The 24,091-nt window shown below is 42.4% G+C and overlaps 1 protein-coding gene across 1 annotated transcript in view; it reads right to left on the bottom strand.

Moving 5' to 3' along the window:
• The window catches only part of LOC126100586 (protein abnormal spindle), a 209,745-nt gene extending 186,024 nt beyond the window's left edge, over nucleotides 1–23,721 (bottom strand). The window contains exon 1 of the mRNA XM_049911209.1: nucleotides 23,588–23,721. Coding sequence (XP_049767166.1) covers nucleotides 23,588–23,608 — 21 coding nt within the window. The 5' untranslated portion in view covers nucleotides 23,609–23,721. The remainder of the gene's footprint in view (nucleotides 1–23,587) is intronic.
• Nucleotides 23,722–24,091: the final 370 nt, after the last annotated feature.

Genomic DNA, 24,091 nt, shown 5'->3' with positions numbered 1-24,091 from the left:
GACACTGTGCACACATCTGTTTATAATGAATGCAGTTTTCCAGCGTAGGGTGGCGGTTAAAAATGCAGAGCGCATGTCTCCGTGCTCAAATTGCATCACGGCATGCCTCAGTCCACCAAGGGACTGAGATAGAGGAAGTGTGAGGAATGGAACGTTCTGCAGCAGTAACGATAACATTGGTGAGATAGTCCACCTGGTCATCACAACCGGGGAAATCTTGTTCTTCGAAGGTCACCAGGGAGGGGTAAAGCTGCCAGACAGCCTTAGTAAGCTGCCATTTGGGCGTGCATGCAGATGGGGTAGGAGCAGCAGATGGAGAGCACACGGGAAATGGTCACACGAATAGGCACCAGAAAGAACAGACCACTCAAGACGATGAGCAAGATGGGCAGTGCAAAAGGATAGGTCCAAATGGGAATAGGTGTATGAGGTGTCGGAGAGGAAAGGGGGTGCTCTAGTGTTAAGGCAAAAGAAGTTAAGTTGGTTAAGAAGATCAGCCAACAGGGCACCTCTGACAGGCCCTGGGAGAATCTCAAAGGGGATGATGCACATTAAAGTTACTGAGTAGCAAACACAGGGTAGGGGATAGCTGTCCAAGAAGTTGAAGGAAATCTGCCCAGGTGACAGCAAATGACAGAGGGACATAAATGGTACAGAGAGAAAACGTTAGGCAGAGAAGGAAAAGGCAAACAAACAGCTTGAAGATGGGTAGTCAGAGACATGGGTTGACTATGAAGGTCATCCCATATGAGAAGCATGACGCCCCCATGAGATGGAATGCCGACCTCTGGGGAAGGTCAAAACGAATCATTAAGTAATCTGAAAGCTCATAGCGGTAGTGAGGGCGCAATTTCGTTTCCTGAAGGCAGAGTACAAGGGAATGCTGCGATGTTAAAAGCAGCTGTAAATCCTCTTTGTGGGACCGAAGGCCACAAACATTCCACTCGACAACAATCATGAGGAGGAAGAGATGTAGGGGTGTCAACTCAGCAGCCACCGAGTGACAGCCAGTGTAGCGTACCCACTGAAGGGCACAGAACCAGGAGGATCCTGCTCCATGGGATCCACAGAAGCATCGGCGTGCTTGTGCGGTCGGTCTGTGGAGTCCAAAGCTGAAAAACGGTTGGTGGTACGCACCGGCGAGACAGAGGCTGGCCAGGCTAAGGGACCACGTGGTGACACCGTCAAGCAGGATCTTCGACTTGGTGAAGAAGACAGTTTATCTTTAGTGGACTTCTTCGAACCCTTCTGGTTAGAGGAAGACTTGGGTGTTGTTTGGCTGGAGGGACAGAGGAAGTCTTCACAAGAGTACTCCTGTCCTTTCCTGCCTGCTGGTTGTGTAGAGGGTGGCTTCACCAGTTGAGGCAAGAGAGTGACGGTTTGTTGCACAGTGGGATGGGGGGACGACAATGCTACCTCGACACTGGGCGATTTCACAACCTCGGAGCCGAATTTGAGGTCGCATGTCTGCGTGGCCATGTCCTTCATGGAGCGAGAGGTAACAAGAACAGAACTATAGGTGCCAGACGGGAGAACACAAGGTTTGCGATAGCCAGTAACTAGCGAGCTACTGGGTAAGGCATTTTTTCCTTTACCCGAATCTCTTAAACAGCCCGCTCATCTAGATACACAGGACAATACCAAGACGAGGCAGCATGGCCGCCATTCCAGTTGATACGGCGGGGAGAAGGAGGCGGACATTTGCCTTGTGTGCATCCCTGCCACAGGTTACACATTTGGCTGGGTATCAAAAAGATGTTCCAGTGTGGTTGAAATGACGACACTAGTAGCAGCGCATCGCATTCGGAATGTAAGGCCGGACTGTGATGATTTCATAGCCTGCTTTGATCTTGGGCGGCAGCACCACCCAATCAAAGGTGAGGAAACGAGTGTGGGTGGCCACCAAGGAACCTTTTTCATTACACGATTGACGGCAATGACACCCTGATCAGAGAGGTAAGATTGTATTTCAGCCTCAATTAGATCATCAAGCAGCCTGATGTAAATTACACCACGGGAAGAATTCAAAGTTCTATGTGCCTCAACACGAACAGGGTAGCCATGGAGAAGCAAGGCAGCAAGCAGCTGTGTTTGAGAATCAGAAGCCGTCTCCAAAAGCAAAGTGCCATTCCGTAAACAAGACTAGAATTACACAGGGCCAGCAACTACATCAACACCTTTCTGGATAATAAGCGGATTGACTGTGGCAAAGGACTGACCGTCTTCAGTACGTGAGACCACAAGGAACCACGGTGCAGTGGCAACGGTCTTCAAATCAGTAGCCTCATTATGTTTACATCTCACAGACGTCGATAGGGAGTACGACTGACTCATCGCGAGAAATTCCCCCGTGATTGCCAGCATCTTCAATTGCACACTCTTTCCAACTGGGGGCTCCCTCCACAAGGGAGGTCACATTTCCCGAACATCTGACAGAGGGACCAATTGGCAATTTGGGAAGGTTGCAGCTCAGGCAATCACCCCCTCCCTGGACCTGGTCTATACCAGGGGGTACGTGCAAATCCTACCTGTCAACCCAGGGCTGAGAATTACACATTACCCAGTCACCTGTTAGGCATCAGACGCGTGGGCCAGTCTTCAGGAGTGCACAGCATTAATTTTATTTATGAGGACTATGTGTTGTTTTTAACTTTCACTAAAACAGCTTGCCATTTTAATGAATACGGTTTACATTAAGTTCTCTCTCTCTCTCTCTCTCTCTTCGTTGTTGTAAACTTGTCAATGATGGGAGAGTAACTAAGGGTTTTCATCACGGTGATCCAGTACTGTGTATAAGTTATTACCTAAATGAAATGCGAGAGCGTTAATAAATAGCTGTTTTCCAGATGTTTCACTGTTTTCACTTTAAAGGAGAAATGTGACAGCATGTAGCAGGTAGGGTCCAACTACCATCTGGAAACATTCATTCTTTATACTAAAAGGCGGACTACTGAATGTTCCATAATTCGTTAAAATGTTACCAGTTGTTAAACTATTAGAACTGTGACAAAGAGAAAAATTATTTTAATAACTTTAGCAAAATATTTGTGTATTAGAGGAGAAAATAAGCATTACTGTGAGATTCTCAGCTGAACTGATGAGTTTCTTGAATAGGCTGCACTTCTTTCTGTAAGGTGTGAAATATGCGCAAACTAACCGAAATAAAGTTTGAATTTTGCGTCATTTACAAGGTGCGTGTTACTCAAAATATTGTAAGAGTTTCACTGATATGTGCTGCAAAAACGCTGTTAATCTTCTTCTTCGTCATTGGCGTTGAGTTTAGGAGCCACAATAATAGTGACTGGTCATTTTCTTCTTGTAGTAAAATTTCGAAGTAGTTCAAAGTCAGATTCAATCTGACAGCCCTTCTCTCCAGCCCATAGTGCTGGTGTCGCAGCTACACCTAAACCACGCCTCAGCAAACAGGGCAACTGCATAAGAAATTCTGCAGCATTGCCGTTTTGAGTGAGCAGGCAGCACATGCCACGGGGGAGGGGGGGGGGGGGGGGTGCTGACCCTTGGATAATGCACCTTAAATGGTATACAACCTGGACCGCAAGACTTAATAAAATTAAGTTGCTTCACTATTCCAAGGATATTTACTTCTAAGTTATTCATTTTGGCTGCTATTCTTGATTCTATTTCTGGAACATTTACTTCGTTTTCTTTGGTGAAGGAATTTTGGAAGGCTGTGTTGTTTCAGCAGCACTATCATCGGTAGTATTTCCACTGCTATCATTGAGAGTTGTTGATGTTGTTGTGGTCTTCAGTCCTGAGATTGGTTTGATGCAGCTCTCCATGCTACTCTATCCTGTGCAAGCTCCTTCATCTCCCAGTACCTACTGCAACCTACATCCTTCTGAATCTGCTTGGTGTATTCATCTCTTGGTCTTCCTCTACGATTTTTACCCTCCACACTGCCCTCCAATACTAAATTGGTGATCCCTTGATGCCTCAGAACATATCCTACCAACCAATCCCTTCTTCTAGTCAAGTTGTGCCACAAAATTCTCTTCTCCCCAATCCTATTCAATACCTCCTCATTAGTTATGTGATCTACCCATCTAATCTTCAGCATTCTTCTGTAGCACCATATTTCGAAAGCTTCTATTCTCTTCTTGTCTAAACTATTTATCGTCCATGTTTTACTTCCATACATGGCTACACTCCATACAAATACTTTCAGAAACGACTTCCTGACACTTAAATCTATACTTGATGTTAACAAATTTCTCTTCTTCAGAAATGCTTTCCTTTCCATTGCCAGTCTACATTTTATATCCTCTCTACTTCAACCATCATCAGTTATTTTGCTCCCCAAATAGCAAAACTCCTTTACTACTTTAAGTGTCTCATTTCCTAATCTAATGCCCTCAGCATCACCCGACTTAATTCGACTACATTCCATTATCCTCGTTTTGCTTTTGTTAATGTTCATCTTATATCCTCCTTTCAACACACTGTCCATTCCGTTCAACTGCTCTTCCAAGTCCTTTGCTGTCTCTGACAGAATTACAATGTCATCGGCGAACCTCAAAGTTTTTATTTCTTCTCTATGGATTTTAATACCTACTCCAAATTTTTCTTTTGTTTCCTTTACTGCTTGCTCAATATACAGATTTAATAACATTGGAGAGAGGCTACAACCCTGTCTCATTCCCTTCCAAACCACTGCTTCCCTTTCATGCCCCTCAACTCTTATAACTGCCATCTGGTTTCTATACAAATTGTAAATAGCCTTTCACTCCCTATATTTTACCCCTGCCACCTTCAGAATTTGAAAGAGAGTATTCCTGTCTACATTTTCAAAGGTTTCTCTAAGTCTACAAATGCTAGAAATGTAGGTTTGCCTTTCCTTAATCTAGCTTCTAAGATAAGTCGTAGGGTCAGTATTGCCTCATATGTTTCAATATTTCTACGGAATCCAAACTGATCTTCCCGTAGGTCGGCTTCTACTAGTTTTTCCATTCGTCTGTAAAGAATTCGCGTTAGTATTTTGCAGCCGCCACTTATTAAACTGATAGTTCGGTAATTTTCACATCTGTCAACACCTGCTTTCTTTGGGATTGGAATTATTATATTCTTCTTGAAGTCTGAGGGTATTTCGCCCGTTTCATACATCTTGCTCACCAGATGGTAGAGTTTTGTCAGGACTGGCTCTCCCAAGGCCGTCAGTAGTTCCAATGGAATGTTGTCTATTCCCGGGGCCTTGTTTCGACTCAGGTCTTCCAGTGCTCTGTCAAACTCTTCACGCAGTATTGTATCTCCCATTTCGTCTTCATCTACGTTCTCTTCCATTTCCAGAATACTGTCCTCAAGTACGTCACCCTTGTATAGACCCTCTATATACTCCTTCCACATTTCTGCTTTCCCTTCTTTGCTTAGAACTGGGTTTCCATCTGAACCCTTGATATTCATACAAGTGGTTCTCATTTCTCCAAAGGTCTCTCTAATTTTCCTGTAGGCAGTATCTATCGTACCCCTAGTGAGATAAGCCTCTACATCCTTACATTTGTCCTTTAGCCATCCCTGCTTAGCCATTTTGCACTTCCTTTCGATATCATTTTTGAGACGTTTATATTCCTTTTTGCCTGCTTCATTTACTGCATTTTTATATTTTCTCCTTTCATGAATTAAATTCAATATTCCTTCTGTTACCCATGGATTTCTACTAGCCCTCGTCTTTTTACCTACTTGATATCTGCTGTCTTCACTACTTCATCCCTCAAAGTTACCCATTCTTCTTCTACTGTATTTCTTTCCCCCATTCCTGCCATTTGTTCCCTTACGCTCTCCTTGTAACTCTGTACAACCTCTGGTTTAGTCAGTTTATCCAGACCCCATCTCCTTAAATTCCCACCTTTTTGCAGTTTCTTCAGTTTTAATCTACAGTTCATAACCAACAGATTGTGGTCAGAGTCCACATCTGCCCCTGGAAATGTCTTACAATTTAAAACCTGGTTCCTAAATCTCTGTCTTACCATTACATAATCTATCTAAAATCTGTCAGTATCTCCAGGCTTCTTCCATGTACACAACCTTCTTTTATGATTCTTGAACCAAGTGTTAGCTATGATTACGGTGTGCTCTGTGCAAAATTCTACCAGGCGGCTTCCTCTTTCATTTCTTACCCCCAATCCATATTCACCTACTATGTTTCCTACTCTCCCTTTTCCTACTACCAAATTCCAGTCACCCACGACTATTAAATTTTCGTCTCCCTTCACTATCTGAATAATTTCTTTTATTTCGTCATACATTTCTTCAATTTCTTCGTCATCTGCAGAGCTAGTTGACATATAAACTTGTACTACTGTAGTAGGCGTGGGCTTCGTGTCTATCTTGGCCACAATAATGTGTTCACTATGCTGTTTGCAGTAGCTTACCCCCATTCCTATTTTTTTATTCATTATTAAACCTACTCATGCATTACCCCTATTTGACTTTGTATTTATAACCCTGTATTCGCCTGACCAAGTCTTGTTCCTCCTGCCACCGAACTTCACTAATTCCCACTATATCTAACTTCAACCTATCCATTTCCCTTTTTAAATTTTCTAACCTACCTGCCCGATTAAGGGATCTGACATTCCACGCTCCGATCCGTAGAATGCCAGTTTTCTTTCTCCTGATAACGACGTCCTCTTGAGTAGTCCCCGCCCGGAGATCCAAATGGGGGACTATTTTACCTCTGGAATATTTTACCCAAGAGGACGCCATCATCATTAACCATACAGTAAAGCTGCATGCCCTCGGGAAACATTACGGCTGTAGTTTCCCCTTGCTTTCAACCGTTCGTAGTACCAGCACAGCAAGGCTGTTTTCGTTAGTGTTACAAGGCCAGATCAGTCAATCATCCAGACTGTTGCCCCTGCAACTACTGAAAAGGCTGCTGCCCCTCTTCAGGAACCACACATTTGTATGGCCTCTCAACAGATACCCCTCCGTTGTGGTTGCGCCTACGGTACGGCTATCTGTATCGCTGAGGCATGCAAGCCTCCCCACCAACGGCAAGGCCCATGGTTCATTGGGGGGATCATGGAGAGAAGGCTTTGATTGTGTCTTGCCACTAACTTACTTTATATATGACCAGAACCTCTTTGGATTTTCTGCCAGGTTTCACGACAAAAGTTCTGTTGCAGAACAATTATAACCACCTTGCACTGAAGTCCGCACTAAACTTTGAGCTTCTGTAAATGATTGTCTACCTTGGACGTTTCGCGTTCGTTCAAATTTGACATGCTTTTTTCAGTGTTTCTGCAACAGTTTTGTGACTTGTTTTGAATATGGCTCTGAGCACTATGGGACTTAACATCTGTGGTCATCAGTCCCCTAGAACTTAGAACTACTTAAACCTAACTAACCTAAGGACAGCACACACATCCATGACCGAGGCAGGATTCGAACCGGCGACCGTAGCTAGTTTTGAATACCATGGGGGATCAGCCCAGTGTTTGTTAATTTATTTGGTATAAATCTCTAAGTCTGCTGAAACTATTTCCCTGAATTCGTGTTGTCTGCACTTACATTATTAACTTGGAAGATGTCAAGCAAATTTTTATTTGCTTTCTTGAATAGATACTGGTTTAATTTTGGTGGTACTCACTCTCGCTACGACAATCCTGTGCTCGTTATTAGTTCAGATTATTTGTTGCTAAGAGGTCAAGTGTGTTTCCGCAACTGTTTACTATTCGAGTGTGCTCAAAACCTAATTGCTCGAAACAATATCCAGAGAATGAGTTTAGCACAATTTTTAATGATGTTTTACACATACCTCTGGATTTAAACATATATTTTTGCCAACATATCGAGGGTATCACAAACTATAATTGTATGATTCGAGTACATGTCTGAAATTAGTGAACCTTTCAGCAATTGTATCAGCCAAGTTGGGAGGTCAGTAGAAGGATCCAATTATTATTTTATTCCAGTTGTCAAGGATAACCCCTACCCATACTAACTCACAGGAAGTATATATTTCAGTTTCGCTACAAGATAAACTAATACTAAGAGCAACAGATTTATAACTGCCACCTTTCTGGATAACGTTAGGTCCTTCGCAAAAAATTTGGCTGAACTTATCTCCTGCTTTGGCCAGATTTGAGAGGCTACAACGATTTTCAGTGTCAGTGCTTCCTATTAGCGCTTAGAGCTCTGGCACTTTTCCTACACAGCTGTGACGATTTACAACTGTTATACTGAGGGTTCCTAGATTTAAGTTGTACCCGTGTCTGACTTGCACCCTTTGAGATTGAAACCCTTTTTGTGTTTTTCCAAGACCCTATAACTGAGAAAACCTGACCAATCCACACCACAAAAACCCCGCTACTCCTGTAGTCGTCTCCTGTGTGTAATCATCATCATCATCATCATTTAAGACTGATTATGCCTTTCAGCATTCAGTCTGGAGCATAGCCCCCCCCCCCCCCCCCCCCTTATACAGTTCCTCCATGATCCCCTATTCAGTGCTAACTTTGGTGCCTCTTCTGATGTTAAACCTATTACTTCAAAATCATTCTTAACCGAATCCAGGTATCTTCTCCTCGGTCTGCCCCGACTCCTCCTACCCTCTACTGCTGAATCCATGAGTCTCTTGGGTAACCTTGCTTCTCCCATGCGTGTAACATGACCCCACCATCTAAGCCTGTTCGCCCTGACTGCTACATCTATAGAATTCATTCCCAGTTTTTCTTTGATTTCTTCATTGTGGACACCCTCCTGCCATTGTTCCCATCTACTAGTACCTGCAATCATCCTAGCTACTTTCATATCCGTAACCTCAACCATGTTGATAAGGTAGCCTGAATCCACCCAGCTTTCGCTCCCATACAACAAAGTTGGTCGAAAGATTGAACGGTGCACAGATAACTTAGTCTTGGTACTGACTTCCTTCTTGCAGAAAAGAGTAGATCGTAGCTGAGCGCTCACTGCATTAGCTTTGCTACACCTTGCTTCCAGTTCTTTCACTATCTTGCCTTCCTGTGAGAATGTGCATCCTAAGTACTTGAAACAGTCCACCTGTTCTAACTTTGTTCCTCCTATTTGGCACTCCATCCGTTTATATTTCTTTCCCACTGACATTACTTTCGTTTTGGAGATGCTAATCATCATACCATAGTCCTTACATTTCTGATCTAGCTCTGAACTATTACTTTGCAAACTTTCAATCGAATCTGCCATCACAACTAAGTCATCCGCATATGCAAGACTGCTTATTTTGTGTTCACATATCTTAATCTCACCCAGCCAGTCTATTGTTTTCAACATATGATCCATAAATAATATGAACAACAGTGGAGACAGGTTGCAGCCTTGTCTTACCCCTGAAACTACTCTGAACCATGAACTCAATTTACCGTCAACTCTAACTGCTGCCTGACTATCCATGTAAAGACCTTTAATTGCTTGCAAAAGTTTGCCTCCTATTCCATAATCTTGTAGAACAGACAATAACTTCCTCCTAGGAACCCGGTCATATGCCTTTTCTAGATCTATAAAGCATAGATACAATTCCCTGTTCCACTCATAACACTTCTCCATTATTTGCCGTAAGCTAAAGATCTGGTCCTGACAACCTCTAAGAGGCCTAAACCCACACTGATTTTCATCCAATTGGTCCTCAACTAATACTCGCACTTTCCTTTCAACAATACCTGAGATTTTACCCACAACGCTGATTAAACAGATACCTCTGTAGTTGTTACAATCTTTTCTGTTTCCATATTTAAAGATTGGTGTGATTACTGCTTTTGTCCAGTCTGATGGAACCTGTCCCGACTCCCAGGCCATTTCAATTATTCTGTGTAGCCATTTAAGACCTGACATTCCACTGTATTTGATGAGTTCCGACTTAATTTCATACACCCCAGCTGCTTTATTGCACTGCAATCGATTGACCATTTTTTCCACTTCCTCAAATGTGATCCTATTTCTGTCATCATTCCTATGCCATTCTACCTTGAAATCTGAAACATTACTGATCGCATTTTCACCTACATTGAGCAACTCTTCAAAATATTCCCTCCATTTGCCCAAGGCATCCACAGGATTCACCAGCAGTTTTCCTGACCTGTCCAAAATACTTGTCATTTCCTTCTTACCTCCCTTTCGAAGACTGCTAATTACACTCCAGAATGGTTTTCCAGCAGCTTGGCCCATAGTCTCCAACCTGTTTCCAAAGTCTTCCCATGATTTCTTCTTGGATGCTGCAATTATCTGTTTGGCTTTGTTTCTTTCTTCAACATAACTTTCTCTGTCTACCTGGGTTCTGGTATGTAGCCATTTTTGATACGTCTTCTTTTTCCTTTTACAGGCTGCCTTGACTGTATCATTCCACCAAGCTGTTTGCTTCATCCTACTTTTACACACTACTGTTCCAAGACATTCTTTAGCCACTTCTAGTACTGTGTCCCTGTACCTTGTCCATTCCTTTTCCAATGACTGTAATTGACTACATTCAACTAACTGGTACCTTTTTGAGATCGCTGTTATGTACTTGTGCCTGATTTCCTTATCCTGAAGTTTCTCCACTCTTATCCTCCTACATATGGACCTGATCTCCTGTACTTTTGGCCTCACAATCCCAATTTCACTGCAGATTAAATAATGATCAGTGTCATCAAAGAATCCCCTGAATACACGTGTGTCCCTCACAGCCTTCCTGAATTCCTGATCTGTTATTATATAGTCAATGACAGACCTGGTTCCCCTGCCTTCCCAAGTATACCGGTGAATGTTCTTATGTTTAAAAAAGGAGTTTGTGATTACTAAGCCCATACTGGCACAGAAATCCAAGAGTTGTTTCCCGTTCCTGTTGGCCTCCATATCCTCTCCAAATTTACCCATAACCTTTTCATACCCTTCTGTTCGATTTCCAATCCTGGCGTTAAAATCACCCATGAGCAGAACACTGTCCTTGTCCTTTACTCTAACAACTACATCACTGAGTGCCTCATAAAAACTATCCATCTTATCTTGATCTGTCCCTTCACAGTGCGAATATACTGACACAATCCTAATTTTCTTGCTAGACAGTGTCAAATCTATCCACATCAGTCGTTCGTTTACATACCTTATTGCAACTACACTGGGTTCCATTTCTTTCCTGATGTAAAGCCCTATGCCCCATTGTGCTATTCCTGCTTTGACTCCTGACAGGTAGATCTTGTATTCTCCCACTTCCTCTTCTTTCTCACCCCTTACCCGAATGTCACTAACAGCTAAAATGTCCAGCCCCATCTTACTTGCAGCCTCTGCCAGCTCTACCTTCTTCCCAGAGTAGCCCCCATTGATATTAATAGCTCCCCATCTCATTACCATTTGTTTGCCAAGTCGTATCTTAGGAGTCCCTGATTTGTCAGTTAGAGGTGGGACTCCGTCACCTCCAAAGGTCCGAGGCATTTTGCTCTGATTGTTGCCAGCATCATATTTAAAGTACCAGGGAAGCAGGTTGCTAGCCTTACTTGCCCCGAGTCCCATTGGGTTTTACCCCTAACGGCTGAGGGACTAACCGGTGGATTTGGTAGTCTTTGCCGTATGAGCACAAAAGTGACCACGACTCAGAATATGTCCGAGATGCCCAGCCTTATTCCGAAGTAACCGGTATCCCGACTGTCGGGACCACTTACTTGGCCACTCAAATGTTGCCCGTGGTTCATGAACTAGGACATGACTACAGGAACCCACACCATGAACCTGTGTGTAATGGACTCCTGATTTTTAGTGGAACCCAAAACCCCACCACGTTATGGTCCAAGTCGAGGACTCTGCAGCCTACATGGTTGCAGGACCATCTGAGCCTCTCATTCAGACCCTCCAATCAGCTACAGTTACATACCAGAGGTCTGCAATCCATCCTATCAACTATGCTGCAAGTGGTGAGCTCTGCTTTCATCTCGCAAGCAAGACTGGCAGCCATTACCACTTCTGACAGCTGCTCTTCTGATACAGAATGACACACATTATTGGTATTGACATGATCCACCACCTGCATTTGCTCTCCATGGCATCCAAAAGCACCCATACCTCATCTGGAACGACTCCACCCAATATGCACACTGAGTGCACATTGGCCTTTTCCACCACCTTGGCAGCTATGTCCCTACACGACTCCAAAGTACATCTAACGTTGGAGTTCCAATAACCCCACCCTCTTTGATTATCCAGATCTTGCAGACAGAGGTTTCCTCTGAAACAGGACAAGCAACTGCATCTGGGTGAGGGACACTGTCATCTACAGATAGCACCTGGAACCTGTTTGTCAGACTAAGCGGGGAGGTTTTTTGCAGCCTTCTACACCCCGAGGTAACCTCCCATTCAACCAAGCAGTAACTGGGCTGGTCACACTGATGTAGACCAATCGGCGGACTCATGGGTTCTGCTAGATGCCTGCTGGATCCACATGGCTGGTCCATAACAGTGCTGACAAGCCAATGCTGCATCAAGCTGTGTGACGAAAACCAACACAGCCGGGAGCTGAGAGCGAAGTGTCACCAATTCAGTTCACATCTGCACACGGTGATCACAATCCCTCTTCACACTAAAGATGGCAGAAAGCTACATTACTGTGGCAAACAAATGACTATCGACATATGCTACGAAACTCTAGGCTATTGTAGACACTGACGAAAATGTGAGAAGTGTGTCTATTAAATATTAAATTAACATGCAGAAATTCAAAAACTGAGCTACCAAAGCATACAGATGAAACTATATAATTCGCTTCTGGTTAGGAACTCGTAAAATGTCACGAAATCTGTTACTTCCCTGTGCTCTCTCTTGGTGGTGGCTGCTGCCTTACTGACGAAAGCCAATAAGTGACCACTAGGTTTCATAACAAACAAACAAATGACCACTTTTTACACACTTCCAGTTTCACAACTTCCGAATTTCCAATGAGAGAATTTTAGCTCCTTATAACTGTGCTCCATAAATGCAATATTTTGTATCAGTAGCACACTCTTACATGTGAAAGCTCTTAACCAGAACAAATCTATTTCTTACATCTTCCTTGGTTTGGCAATCTTGCATTATAATTCATCCCACATAGGATCGTTCTTGCAGGCTTACCACTATTCCATTCCCAACTTTCGTGTTGGGCACACCTGTTTTCAATTCTACCCATCATTTTCATGTTAGTTTTTCCTACATTTAGTTTATATTCTGTGCAAAGTATGTTATTTCTGATGAAATAGTACATTAGTCAATGGCCCAATGTCAGTTTCCAATGGGCACCTTATTTCAGGAGGCAAGCATATTGTTATCATCAGGGACACTTATGAACTGACTGCTTGAGAACTGGCACGGCACTTCTCTCTTTTTACTCTCTCCCCCTCTCTGATCAGTCATTATAACCACCATTCACACCCAACATCTCCTCCCCCACTCCTTCCACTACCACATTGCTCCATCCCTGCTTCACACCCATGTACAAGTGCTGGCAAAACCTCTGCTTTTCCTCTGCCTGACCTCAAAGGCAGTTTGTTTTGTGGCATCTCCTTCCTCTTCTTAATCAGAGTAATTAGGAGTTCCCAGGCCTTAGTGTGTGGCTGCTACCATGACTGATCAATTCCCTTACTCATATATTTGTACATTCTTTAATGCCACAGTCTCCGCAGTTACACATCAGTGTCAGAACCTTAGTATAGTCGCCGTCCATTTCGTATTGTTCTGATAGGAGATGTTATGTGACTGTCGTCTTGTTCGGCTGCTGCAATCTGGTGTCCTGTTGGTGTTCTGGGCAACTGTCTTCAACAGTATGCTTAATCTGACCTACTTACATCTTGCCACATCAGCAGGGCGTCCAACAGATGCCTAATTTCTTTAATTGAAGTTGTCTTTGACACTACCAAGCAGTGGCCATGTTTTACCTGGTGGTTATTGATATGCGTCTTCTTCCATTTCACACTGTGGCACAACATGCTGCCCATTCTTTTAACCAGAACATCCATAGATGGAGCATTCCATCCATTTTAACGTCCATGGTAAAATTGACATTCTGGTGCATCGAATTGCGATGTATGAGTAAGTCGTCCACATTGTCTCGTTCACAAAGCCGTATGATAAATGATTTTTCTACACATCGTGTAGTATGTTTCCACTGGTCTGATTCCAGGGCTTCCTCTGTGAAATGTTCCACCCGGTGAAGGTGAACTACTCACAGCTACTCCTTTCCGCTTGTAGTGGCCACTGTTGAAAAGAAAGTATGTCAACATCTAGACATACCTAGAAAGACTGGTGGTCTGTGTCAAATTTCTGACCAGTAAGTTCTAAGGAATCTTGTAAAGGCCCTCTGATAAAAGGAGTCTACATTTCAGTTATCTTTTAATATCAACAGTTTAAACAAACTATTCCACAAACAAAGAGTGGCAAATTCAGAGAGCCCTATGTCCTATACCCACTATACAACCAGTGGAAATAGGAGGAACCTCAGGACAATGTGGACACTGCATCTATTCCTTTTTGTGACACATTGCCTGAAAAGATAAAATGAATTCTCCAGAAACATCAAGCGACAATGTTCTACCACCCACCATCTAAAGCACAGGCACTGCTTGGTACTGTCAAAAACACTCTCGGTCTGCAAAAATCCAGAAGTCTATTGAGTACCTCACCATTGTGTAAGACGTGTGGTCAGGCTGTGCATATTGTTTAAGATCGTCACTGATAACACCAATAGCACACCATATAACAGTACCCTATCGGGTTGGCAGTCTGAATTACAAACTGGATTACGGCCATACTAAGGTTCTGACACATACATCTAACTTCTGGGACTATGTCCTTAAGGAATCTATACAGATTCAAGTAAGGGAATCACTGATAAATCATGACAATGTCTGCATCCTTAGTAAGGCCCGGGAACCCGCAATTAGGCTGATGAAGAGGCAGGAGTTATCCCACAAGAAAATGACTTCGGACATAGGCAGAGAACAGCAGAGGTTCAGTCAATATATGTACTAGGTGTGAACATGGGACTGAGCACCATGTAAAATAGGGGAATGGGGGCAGGAGATTATAATGAGTGCAGACAGCAGATTAAAGGGAGGGGCAAAACCTGAAAGCACAAGATGGTTAGTTCATCAATGCACTTGGTCAATTGCCAAAATACTGTGCCCGTTGGATGCTGATGCCTGCCCGTTTATCCACGAACTATTTCATTATTAAGTACACCAGGAGAATTACATTCTTTGAATGTACACACAATGTTTTAAAGAATAAAATTCACCATGACAGCTTCTGCCAAAGGTGCTTGTTTTGTTTGTTTTAGGACGCAAAAACAACCACGGTCATACATGCCCACGTCAGAACAGTAGAACGCAAGGACAAAGACAGGAGCTAAATATGACTACAGGTCAGTTCCAATCGACAGAACAGAAGACAGCTAAAAACGGGGCCATGGAAAAAGGCCTATAAATACACCATAGAGAGACAGGTTCTGAATTAAAATTGAATGTCCTTCATCATATTGCTAAGACAGATAAAAAGTAAAACACAGTCGAAGTTCCATGTGTCGTTCACTAAAATGGCTGATAACTCAGATGGCAAGCACAAATGAGAAGGTAAATGGTTTTTTTTTTAAAAAAAAAAGGGCACTCTGTCAGGAAATGGTGGACTGTCAAAGGTGGAGAGCAATAAGCACAAAGTGGTGGGGGAACATCACTTGATAAACAGTGATGGCTGAAAAGACAGTGCTCAATACACAACATAGCTAAAATGATCTCCTCACAGTGAGAGGGCCGAGAGGAGGTCGTCCAGGCCTCAGAGAGGCTTAATAACCCGGAGCTTGTTATCATGAAGGGAGGACCTGTGGTGACGCCAAAGTGACACCACCTGCAAACAGAAGGCAACACAGAGATGGGAATGTAATAACTAGTGGACTGAGGTACGAGGACAGCAGCCTCGGCAGCAGCATCAGTGAGGAGCCTCGTTTCCTGTCAGACCAATGTGACCAGGAACCCATATAAAAATCACCATCAAAGAGTGAGCAAGTGAAGGCTTTCCTGAACCTGTTGCACTAAGGGATGGATGGTGTACAGTACTGAGAAGCTTTGAAGAGCACAGAGTGTGAGCAGATGACTCAATTGAAAAGCCTGAGTCACAGGATGTACTGTGTGACTCGATACAGGGCAAAGGGCTCTTCTGTCAATACTGAGCAGTGTTCTGTAAGCTGATACCAAAAAACATCAGTGCTAAAGATGAAGGCACACCTGACAACAAGGTCAGTCCAAGAACCATCAGTGTACACAGAGGTAATATCGTGAAGTTCAATACGAAGGTCATGAAACTAAAGGCAACTGAGCAAGGACCGAGTAGTGTCCTTAGGAAGCGAATGAAGGCCAAGGTGAACACATGCCGCTGCATGAAGCCAAGGTGGTGAAGGGTTCACACCCATCAGGAAAGTGGCAGGTAGCATGCAGTTAAGCTGCCGAAGCAAGAGTCAAAAGCGAGCTATAGAAGGTAACAGAAAAGAGGAATGTGCCCCATACTGGCAATCAAAAGAGTCATCAAAGGAGGAGGCATAAGGTGAGTAGCCATGCATGGCAGACAAACAGCATGCATATCTGCTGAGGAGAAAGTCATGGCGGTAAGAAAGTGGTAGTTTGGCAGCTTCTCCATACGCACTCTCAACTGGGCTAGTGTAAAAGGAGCCAGAGGCCAAACGGATGCCATCATGGTGGATTGTATTAAGACAGCATAAGAGGGATGGACGTGGAGTTGCATAAACAAAACATTCATATTCTAATTTTGGATGGACAAGGCACTGGTACAAACAGAGGAGGGTGGTACAATCTGCTACCAAGGAAGTACCACAGGACATGTAGGACATTGAGGGAATGTACAAAGGGCTGCCAGGTAAGAGATGTGGGAGGACTAATAAAGTTTCCTATTGAGCAAGAGCCCCAGGAATTTCATAGTTTCAATGAACGGAAGAGCAACAGGCCCAAGATGTAAAGATGGTGGAAGAAACCAATTGTGTGCCAGAAAAACTGTTTTGCAATGCTCCATGAGTAATGACGATCGAGACATAGCTGAAGACGCCACTCAGTATGACAAGTCTATGCAATAGATAGCAAAATCGTCAACGAAAAGGGAGTCTGAGATGCCCGGTGGGAGACAGGCCACCCAACGGATGATAGGCCATTGTAGGATTAATGGCGATAGCAAAGAGGATGACGCACACGACAGAACTCTTACACACACTGCTTTCCTGGATAAAGGTGTCCGACAAGGCAGAACCCACATTTATCTTGAAAACTCTATCTTTTAAAAATATCTGAATAAAATGTGGCAAGCAGCTACGAAAGCGCCACGTGTAGAGAGTACGGAGGATACGAGCACTCTGCCACGTATTGTAGGCTTTCTCCAAATCAAAAAACATGGCCACTGTCTGGGATTCCTGCAGAAGGCCATTCATGACCTAGGTGGACAGTGACGAGATGATGAATTGCAGAACATCACACTTGAAATCAACACTGTGTAGTGGTTAGTAAATTGCAATATGAGCCACCACACCTGCCAGACACGAATCATACATTCCCTCACCTTGCAAACACAGCTGGTGAGATAAATGGGGTAGTAGCTAGAAGGATGGTGTTTGTCCTTACTGGGCTCAGGTATGGGTATGACAGTGGCTTCACGCCAGTGTCTGGAAACTTGCCCTCTGCCCAAACGTAGTTGTATGTATGAAGCAGGAAATGCTTGCCTGCAAGAGGAAGATGCTGCAACATATGAATGTGAGCATCATCTGGCCCTGGGGAGGAGGACGGGGGTGAAGTGAGAGAATGCTCTAGCTCCCTCAGAGTAAAGACAGCATTGTGGCACTCATGATTCTGAGAAGAGAAGGGTATCACCCGAGGCTCCTCCACTCGGTTCCGATGAAGGATGGCAGGGTGGTCATGGAGGTAGCTCGAAATCTCTGCAAAATGGTGGCCCAAGGTGTTGGAGATTGCAAGAGCGTCCACTATGACATCATCTGCTACTATCAGGCTGAAAATTGGGGAATGAATCTCGGTCTGAGAGAGCTGTCGGACATTAGCCCACAGAAAGGAAGCGGGAGCGGAACTGTTGAAAGAACTTGTGAATGAAACCCAGCTGGCTTTTACCCTATCCTGAAGAACACTACGACACTGTGCACGCAACTTTTTTTAATGAATGCAGTTTGCCACTGTAGGATGATGGTTAAAAATGCAGAGAGCACATCTCCACGTGAGAATTGCGTTGCGGCATGCCTTAGTCCAACAAGGGACTGGGACACAGCACATGAAGAGGACATGTGGAAGTGTGAGGAACTGAACATTCTGCGGCAGTAAGGATAATGTTTGTAAGATATTCTATCTGGTCATCACAACTGGGGAAATGTTGTTCATCGAAGGTCGCCAGGGAGGAGTAAAGCCTCCAGTCCACCTTAGTAAGCTGCAATTTGGGTGTGCAGGTAGGTGAGGTAGGATTCAGCGAAGGGACAGGAAAAGGTCACTTCAGTATGTGTCAGAGAGAACGGACCACTCGAGATGATGGGCAAGCTGGGCAGTACAGGACAGGTCCAAATGGGAATGTGTGTGCATGGCGTCTGAAAGGAATGTGGGTGCTCCTACGTTAAGGCAGAGGAGGGTAAGTTGATTGAGAAGGTCAGCCAAGAGGGCAGGTTCTGGGAGAACCCCAAAGGGGATGGTGCACATTGAAGTCACAAATTAGCAGAAAGGGATGAGGCAGCAGGAGGAAGTCTGCCCTGGTGACATCAAATGGTGGAGGGATGTAAATGGTACTAAGGGAAAAGGTCAGGTGAGGAAGAAAAAGGCAAACAGCAACAGCTTAGAGCTAGGTAGTCAGAGAGATGGATTGACTATGAATGTCACCCCATATGAGCAGCATTACTCCACCATGAGATGAAATGCCATTTCGGCGGAAGGTCAAAACGGACGGGGAAGAAATCAGAGTTGCTTAAAGTGGTCGCAATTTTGTTTCCTAAAGGCAGAGAACGAGCAGATGCTGTGATTCTAAGAACAGCCATTAATTACACACACACACACACACACACACACACACACACACACACACACACACACACACACATTTTCTTGATCTTGGTGATGAAGCATCGTTTCATTACCTTGAATGCAACTTTCTTGGACTGTCATCCACAATCATTTGTGACAAAAATTTGATGTTGGCAAATTGTTCTGTCCTGTCCACAGTAATGACATCATCAAAGAAATGCAACACTATTTACGAAACAAGCACTCTGAAGTATTAGAAAATTTTGCGCACATCAGAAATCATGTTTACCACAGGTTTCTACCACAAGATCTTTCTCTCCCCCACATCTCCAACCACCGTTCAATAAAAATCTTCATTTTGTGTTTCATCTCTTATTTCTACCTTCCATCCCATAATTCCTCTATCTCCACACCATCTATTCAATCTCATAAAAAGCTGTTAATGAAAATGCAAAATCTGTCTTGTTTTAACACAAAGGAGAAATTCAACAAAAGAATGTCATCTGAAAATAACTATTTCTGAGACAATAACAGACAGAAGTGCATCCAATATTCATAGTTGAAAATTCATTCTCCTCAAGTTTAACACAGTTCCTGTTGAGAATTTTCTTGAGTAGCTATTAAAATGTCATTCTTTTGATGAAAGGTATTTTTATGTTTGCTAATACAGTGTGCCAGTTCAGAAGCAAAGTTACATCTTAGCAAGCATCTCCGTGTTTCAAATTACATCTTCTTTCTGTCATACTATCTCCTAAACCAAAAATACTGCTTAAAATTACTAATTGCTACCTTGCATTATTATGGAGCAGTTTCTTGGCGATACACGGTGGCCTGAATATTTAAATTACTGCAGCTTCCATTACACTAGATATGTAATGTGCAACACAAAGCAGATTCAAACAATTCATCTGCCTTCACATTCCAGGTGAAAAACTAAAATAATGACGAACACTGTCATTTCTGGTTTGTCAGTAGCTAGATAACCAATCGTCATTTCACCTGGAGACCAAGGTGTGCTGTACAGCATAACTCATTGTAACATAATAGTGGTTACTGAAAGTGCCATCACACATATCAGTAACTGGAAATTTTTACTGCACTAGTGTCACCTATTTTTCAATTAAGGTAGAGAGGAATAATGTAATCGTCATTTTAAATGTAATGCAATCAAGGAGTACATCTATTCTTTACTTCATAATTCACAACTAGACTCTGGTTCTGAATTTCATTTTTTTTTTTCTGGAACAAATTCAGAAACATATTTACTAAGGAATTTAATTTATAATGATGCCAATGTTAAACACCTGATAAGGTTTACTGAAAAGAAGTAAACAAGGAGGAATTACATTAAGGACTGGATGGGATATTAAGGAAAACACACAAATCCTGAATCAGGAGGGGAACCTGTACACTGCTGCGGATGTGCTTGTTACATGCCAAGTTGAGAGTTGCATCATTATTGCAATGTATCTCTTTGTGTAAAGTAGTCTGTGTGTATTGAGGTTTACATGGGCTGGGTTTGCTTGAGTAGCCTGCCTAACCCAGTGCTGAATATTCTGGAGCAAGCTCTGCTGTATCTCTGCCTGTCACTCTAAGATTTGTTACTTCCAGATTTTCTGGATTCAGAGGAACTTATATACCCCTCACCCACAACCTCACGACACTGCACTGTATTCTGGCTGGAGCAGCCAGAAGTAATGGTAATGTGCGCATGTGGTGTGCTTGCTTGTGAGAATGTATGTTTCCTTTTCTGAAGATGGCTTTGGCCAAAAACTCAATGTGTAGGCCTAACATTCTTTTAGCTGTGCCTGTGTGTAACTCAACATGTCATCTTTATAGTGAGTAGCAATTATCCTTTTCATAACACTGCTATTCCAACCTCCACTTTCCATTGTTTTATTAGATATCTTGCTCAAACATAAGACTAGTGTTACACCTACTGCCAGACTGTTTACAACTATTGCTGTCAGAATCTGTTGGGGCATTATCACTTATATCGACACTGAGTAATTCATCTTCACTGCCAGTCTTCATAAGTAGGCCTATCTCTATGACCTCTTTCTCAGTGCAACCAACAATGTCTTGCCTTCCTTTGTAGAAAAGACGAGAAAAACACTGATGCCAATCCTGATGAACAGTAAAACAAAGCAAAATATAATGCCACAAAGTGATATAAAAGATAAAGTATTCCAAAACAGCTTGATACCAGAACTTTGAAAAGCTACTGAGATATGGGGTAGAAATATCACTGTACACGTGAACTCGTCAACAGCACTCTGCTGTTGGAGTTGTGGTGCACCTATGGGATAACGGAAGCGATGCCCATCACTAGCACTCAGCAACCAGCAAGGAGGCCCAAGTTGACTTATTAATATTGGTGAAGGAATACAAAGAAGGGACACTAACTCATCAGCAACACCTGGAGTGAGATAGATCACGACAAGTTACCATGTCAGCAGAAGCCCTGGGATTAAGCTAGTTTTAAATTTTGAAGGACCATTTTCTGGTTGGGAATAGAACAGCACTTCAACAACTTATGTATTGTTCACAAAAAGTCTCAAATTAGAATAACTGATTGCATTGATGTAATGACATTTCTCACTCCATTCAGTCACAACAAACAGTACTTTTTCTGACAATTTGGTAGTTATTTGCAGAGCATAAAACTAAATCAGGGCGTACAAATGAGCCTGCTATTTTCATTGAGAGTTGTCACTTTAATACCAAGCAATTGTACTAAATCTAAATAGAAGAAATAACACAAAATACAGCAGTAAATGGGAAAATAATTGTCTCATTGGACATAAATAAACCACCTAGCGGCCTAAGCAGCACTGCGAGCATTAAGTCCTTAAGAGTGGATATTAATTGCCAGCTCACTTTGAATGAACATACAAAGACAATGGCATCAGCATTTTAGGTTGTATCATCAACATGTAACAGCCAGTGCCTTGGACATACAAGTCTCACGTACCCACAGTTATTTGCTATGGGATATTTTTCATGTGGCCCAAATACACTACACCTGGATATTATTTCCAAACTGCAGAAAATGACAATAAGAGTAACAATAAGCAGAAGTGAGCTTCATTGTAAGGAAAATTTTAGCAGCAGAATAGCCATACAGCAGCAAGTGAGTTCATCAGTTGTTGTGCACAGCACAAAAACCAATTGCAGGCAGGTCACAAGTTTATTATCCACAATCATGGAACAGGAGCCAACTTGGACTTCTGTTTCCCAACAAAAAACTCTGCATCACATTTTGTAACATAGACTGAAATCATAATTTGCCCAGCAAGATGAAATAACTGACATACATTTATTTGAAAAGAAAGTTGAATTATAGCTTTTAAAAATACATATACTACATGAAGGTTACTTACATAATTCAAACGTGTTATTAAAACAAAAATGACATCTAACCACCTGTCATAATATACACTCACGACATAAGCCTAACGCTTTTTTACTGGAAATTCGTACATCTAAGCAGGTACAGGGTAACACTAATGTCATACCATTTTCCTGAACTCAGCATCTCACTCATCAAAAAGGAGAGAGGGCATAGGGATTAAATGGTAAGAAAGCATGGTTGTTCAGAAGTCACATACACAGGTGTGTGCACACACAGCAACAAGTGTCTAAAGACTAAATGAGCTGTGTGTAATTAATGTTCACCTTATTAATCCAACTTGTTACAATTAACTAAAAACTTAAAGTCCATTGCTCATTAGATATAATTAAATGAGATGTGCATTTGTTACAGCACAGCCTATCAAGCTATCCTGGCTTAGGTTTTCCTAAATCACATTATCAGGCAAACGCTAGGATGTCTCCTTCAACAAAATCATAGTGGGCCATCTGGTCTCTTCTCATTAAACACATACAACAGAGCATATCCAGTCCTATATCATTGTAAAACGATTCTTTGATGAATATATTACTACTACTATTACTATGACATTACATTACCATTGGAACCACAATACAAATGTTCCATCTGGTTTATTAACAGTAAGCATCAGCAACGAATTTGCGGAGAAAATGTTGACGAAGAAAAAATTTAGCCTAATCATTTTGTATTGAGAAATAACAGTTACTGTAATTAACGTTACATGAAGCAGCAGAATATTGATAGAGTGAAAAAGAGGTGTATGGAGGATTACGGGTAAATCCTGAAATAAAAGTGTCTTCACTAATCTGTATTGTCTTTTCTGTCAGGTTAAAACAAGTGACACCTAAACAAGACATATATAAATGCATAACTGTTCAGGGAATGGCAATGATTACTCCTCCTGCGTCCTCTGAACAATTATATCCCTCACCATGTGAGCATAATTCAAAAAGATTAGCTACTGGAAGCTAGTACCTAACGACTGCTGAAAATGGGTGCAAATTACAAATAAATATATAAACGAGAGGCAATGCTAAAATATCAACTGAATACAAATCATTGTAAAGCACATTTATGTATCAGTTTGCGACCTGTCAATTCAAGTAACTTCGGTTAGACATTCGCTTACAATATTTCTTAACTGACGAATCTTGGAACATTTTCCCTCTTAAGATTTTACTACTGTTTTAGAGCTAACCTGAAATGCAGTCGAAGTCATTTTCAAATGGTCAATTCACAAAACACATTAAGTTCCCAAACAATAACATAAACAAGTAACTACGACGCACAAAGTGGCGTTAAAACTTAAACTACCGGCAGTGCAATTCAAACTGCGTACCAACACGCTACACATAATAGTCTCTGACCAGCGATATCTACACAATTGCTTAGGACTGGAAGTATGCACATACAAATACAGAAAATTTGCTAGTTTCCGTCTTCACTAGGATACCATTCTCCAATTTTGAAAGTGTGGGGATTCTGATAGCACACTTTGTTTCAAAGATCGACATACATTTCAGGAAAACAATTCCAGTGCAGCAAGACCGCTTCGTTTGTTGGAAAAGAGGGATTCATGCAAAAGCTCTGCATAGCTTAATATTTAATATTTCGAAGCAAATAAAGCACCTGAAACTTGTCGATCAATGATTTCATAAGTGTAACAGTCTGAAATAAATATCATTGTAACACATTCCTGATA

Source organism: Schistocerca cancellata, chromosome 9 (assembly GCF_023864275.1).
Source record: "Schistocerca cancellata isolate TAMUIC-IGC-003103 chromosome 9, iqSchCanc2.1, whole genome shotgun sequence".
In the NCBI taxonomy this organism is placed as follows: Eukaryota; Metazoa; Arthropoda; class Insecta; order Orthoptera; family Acrididae; genus Schistocerca; species Schistocerca cancellata.
This window is presented reverse-complemented; position numbering and strand designations above follow the sequence as displayed.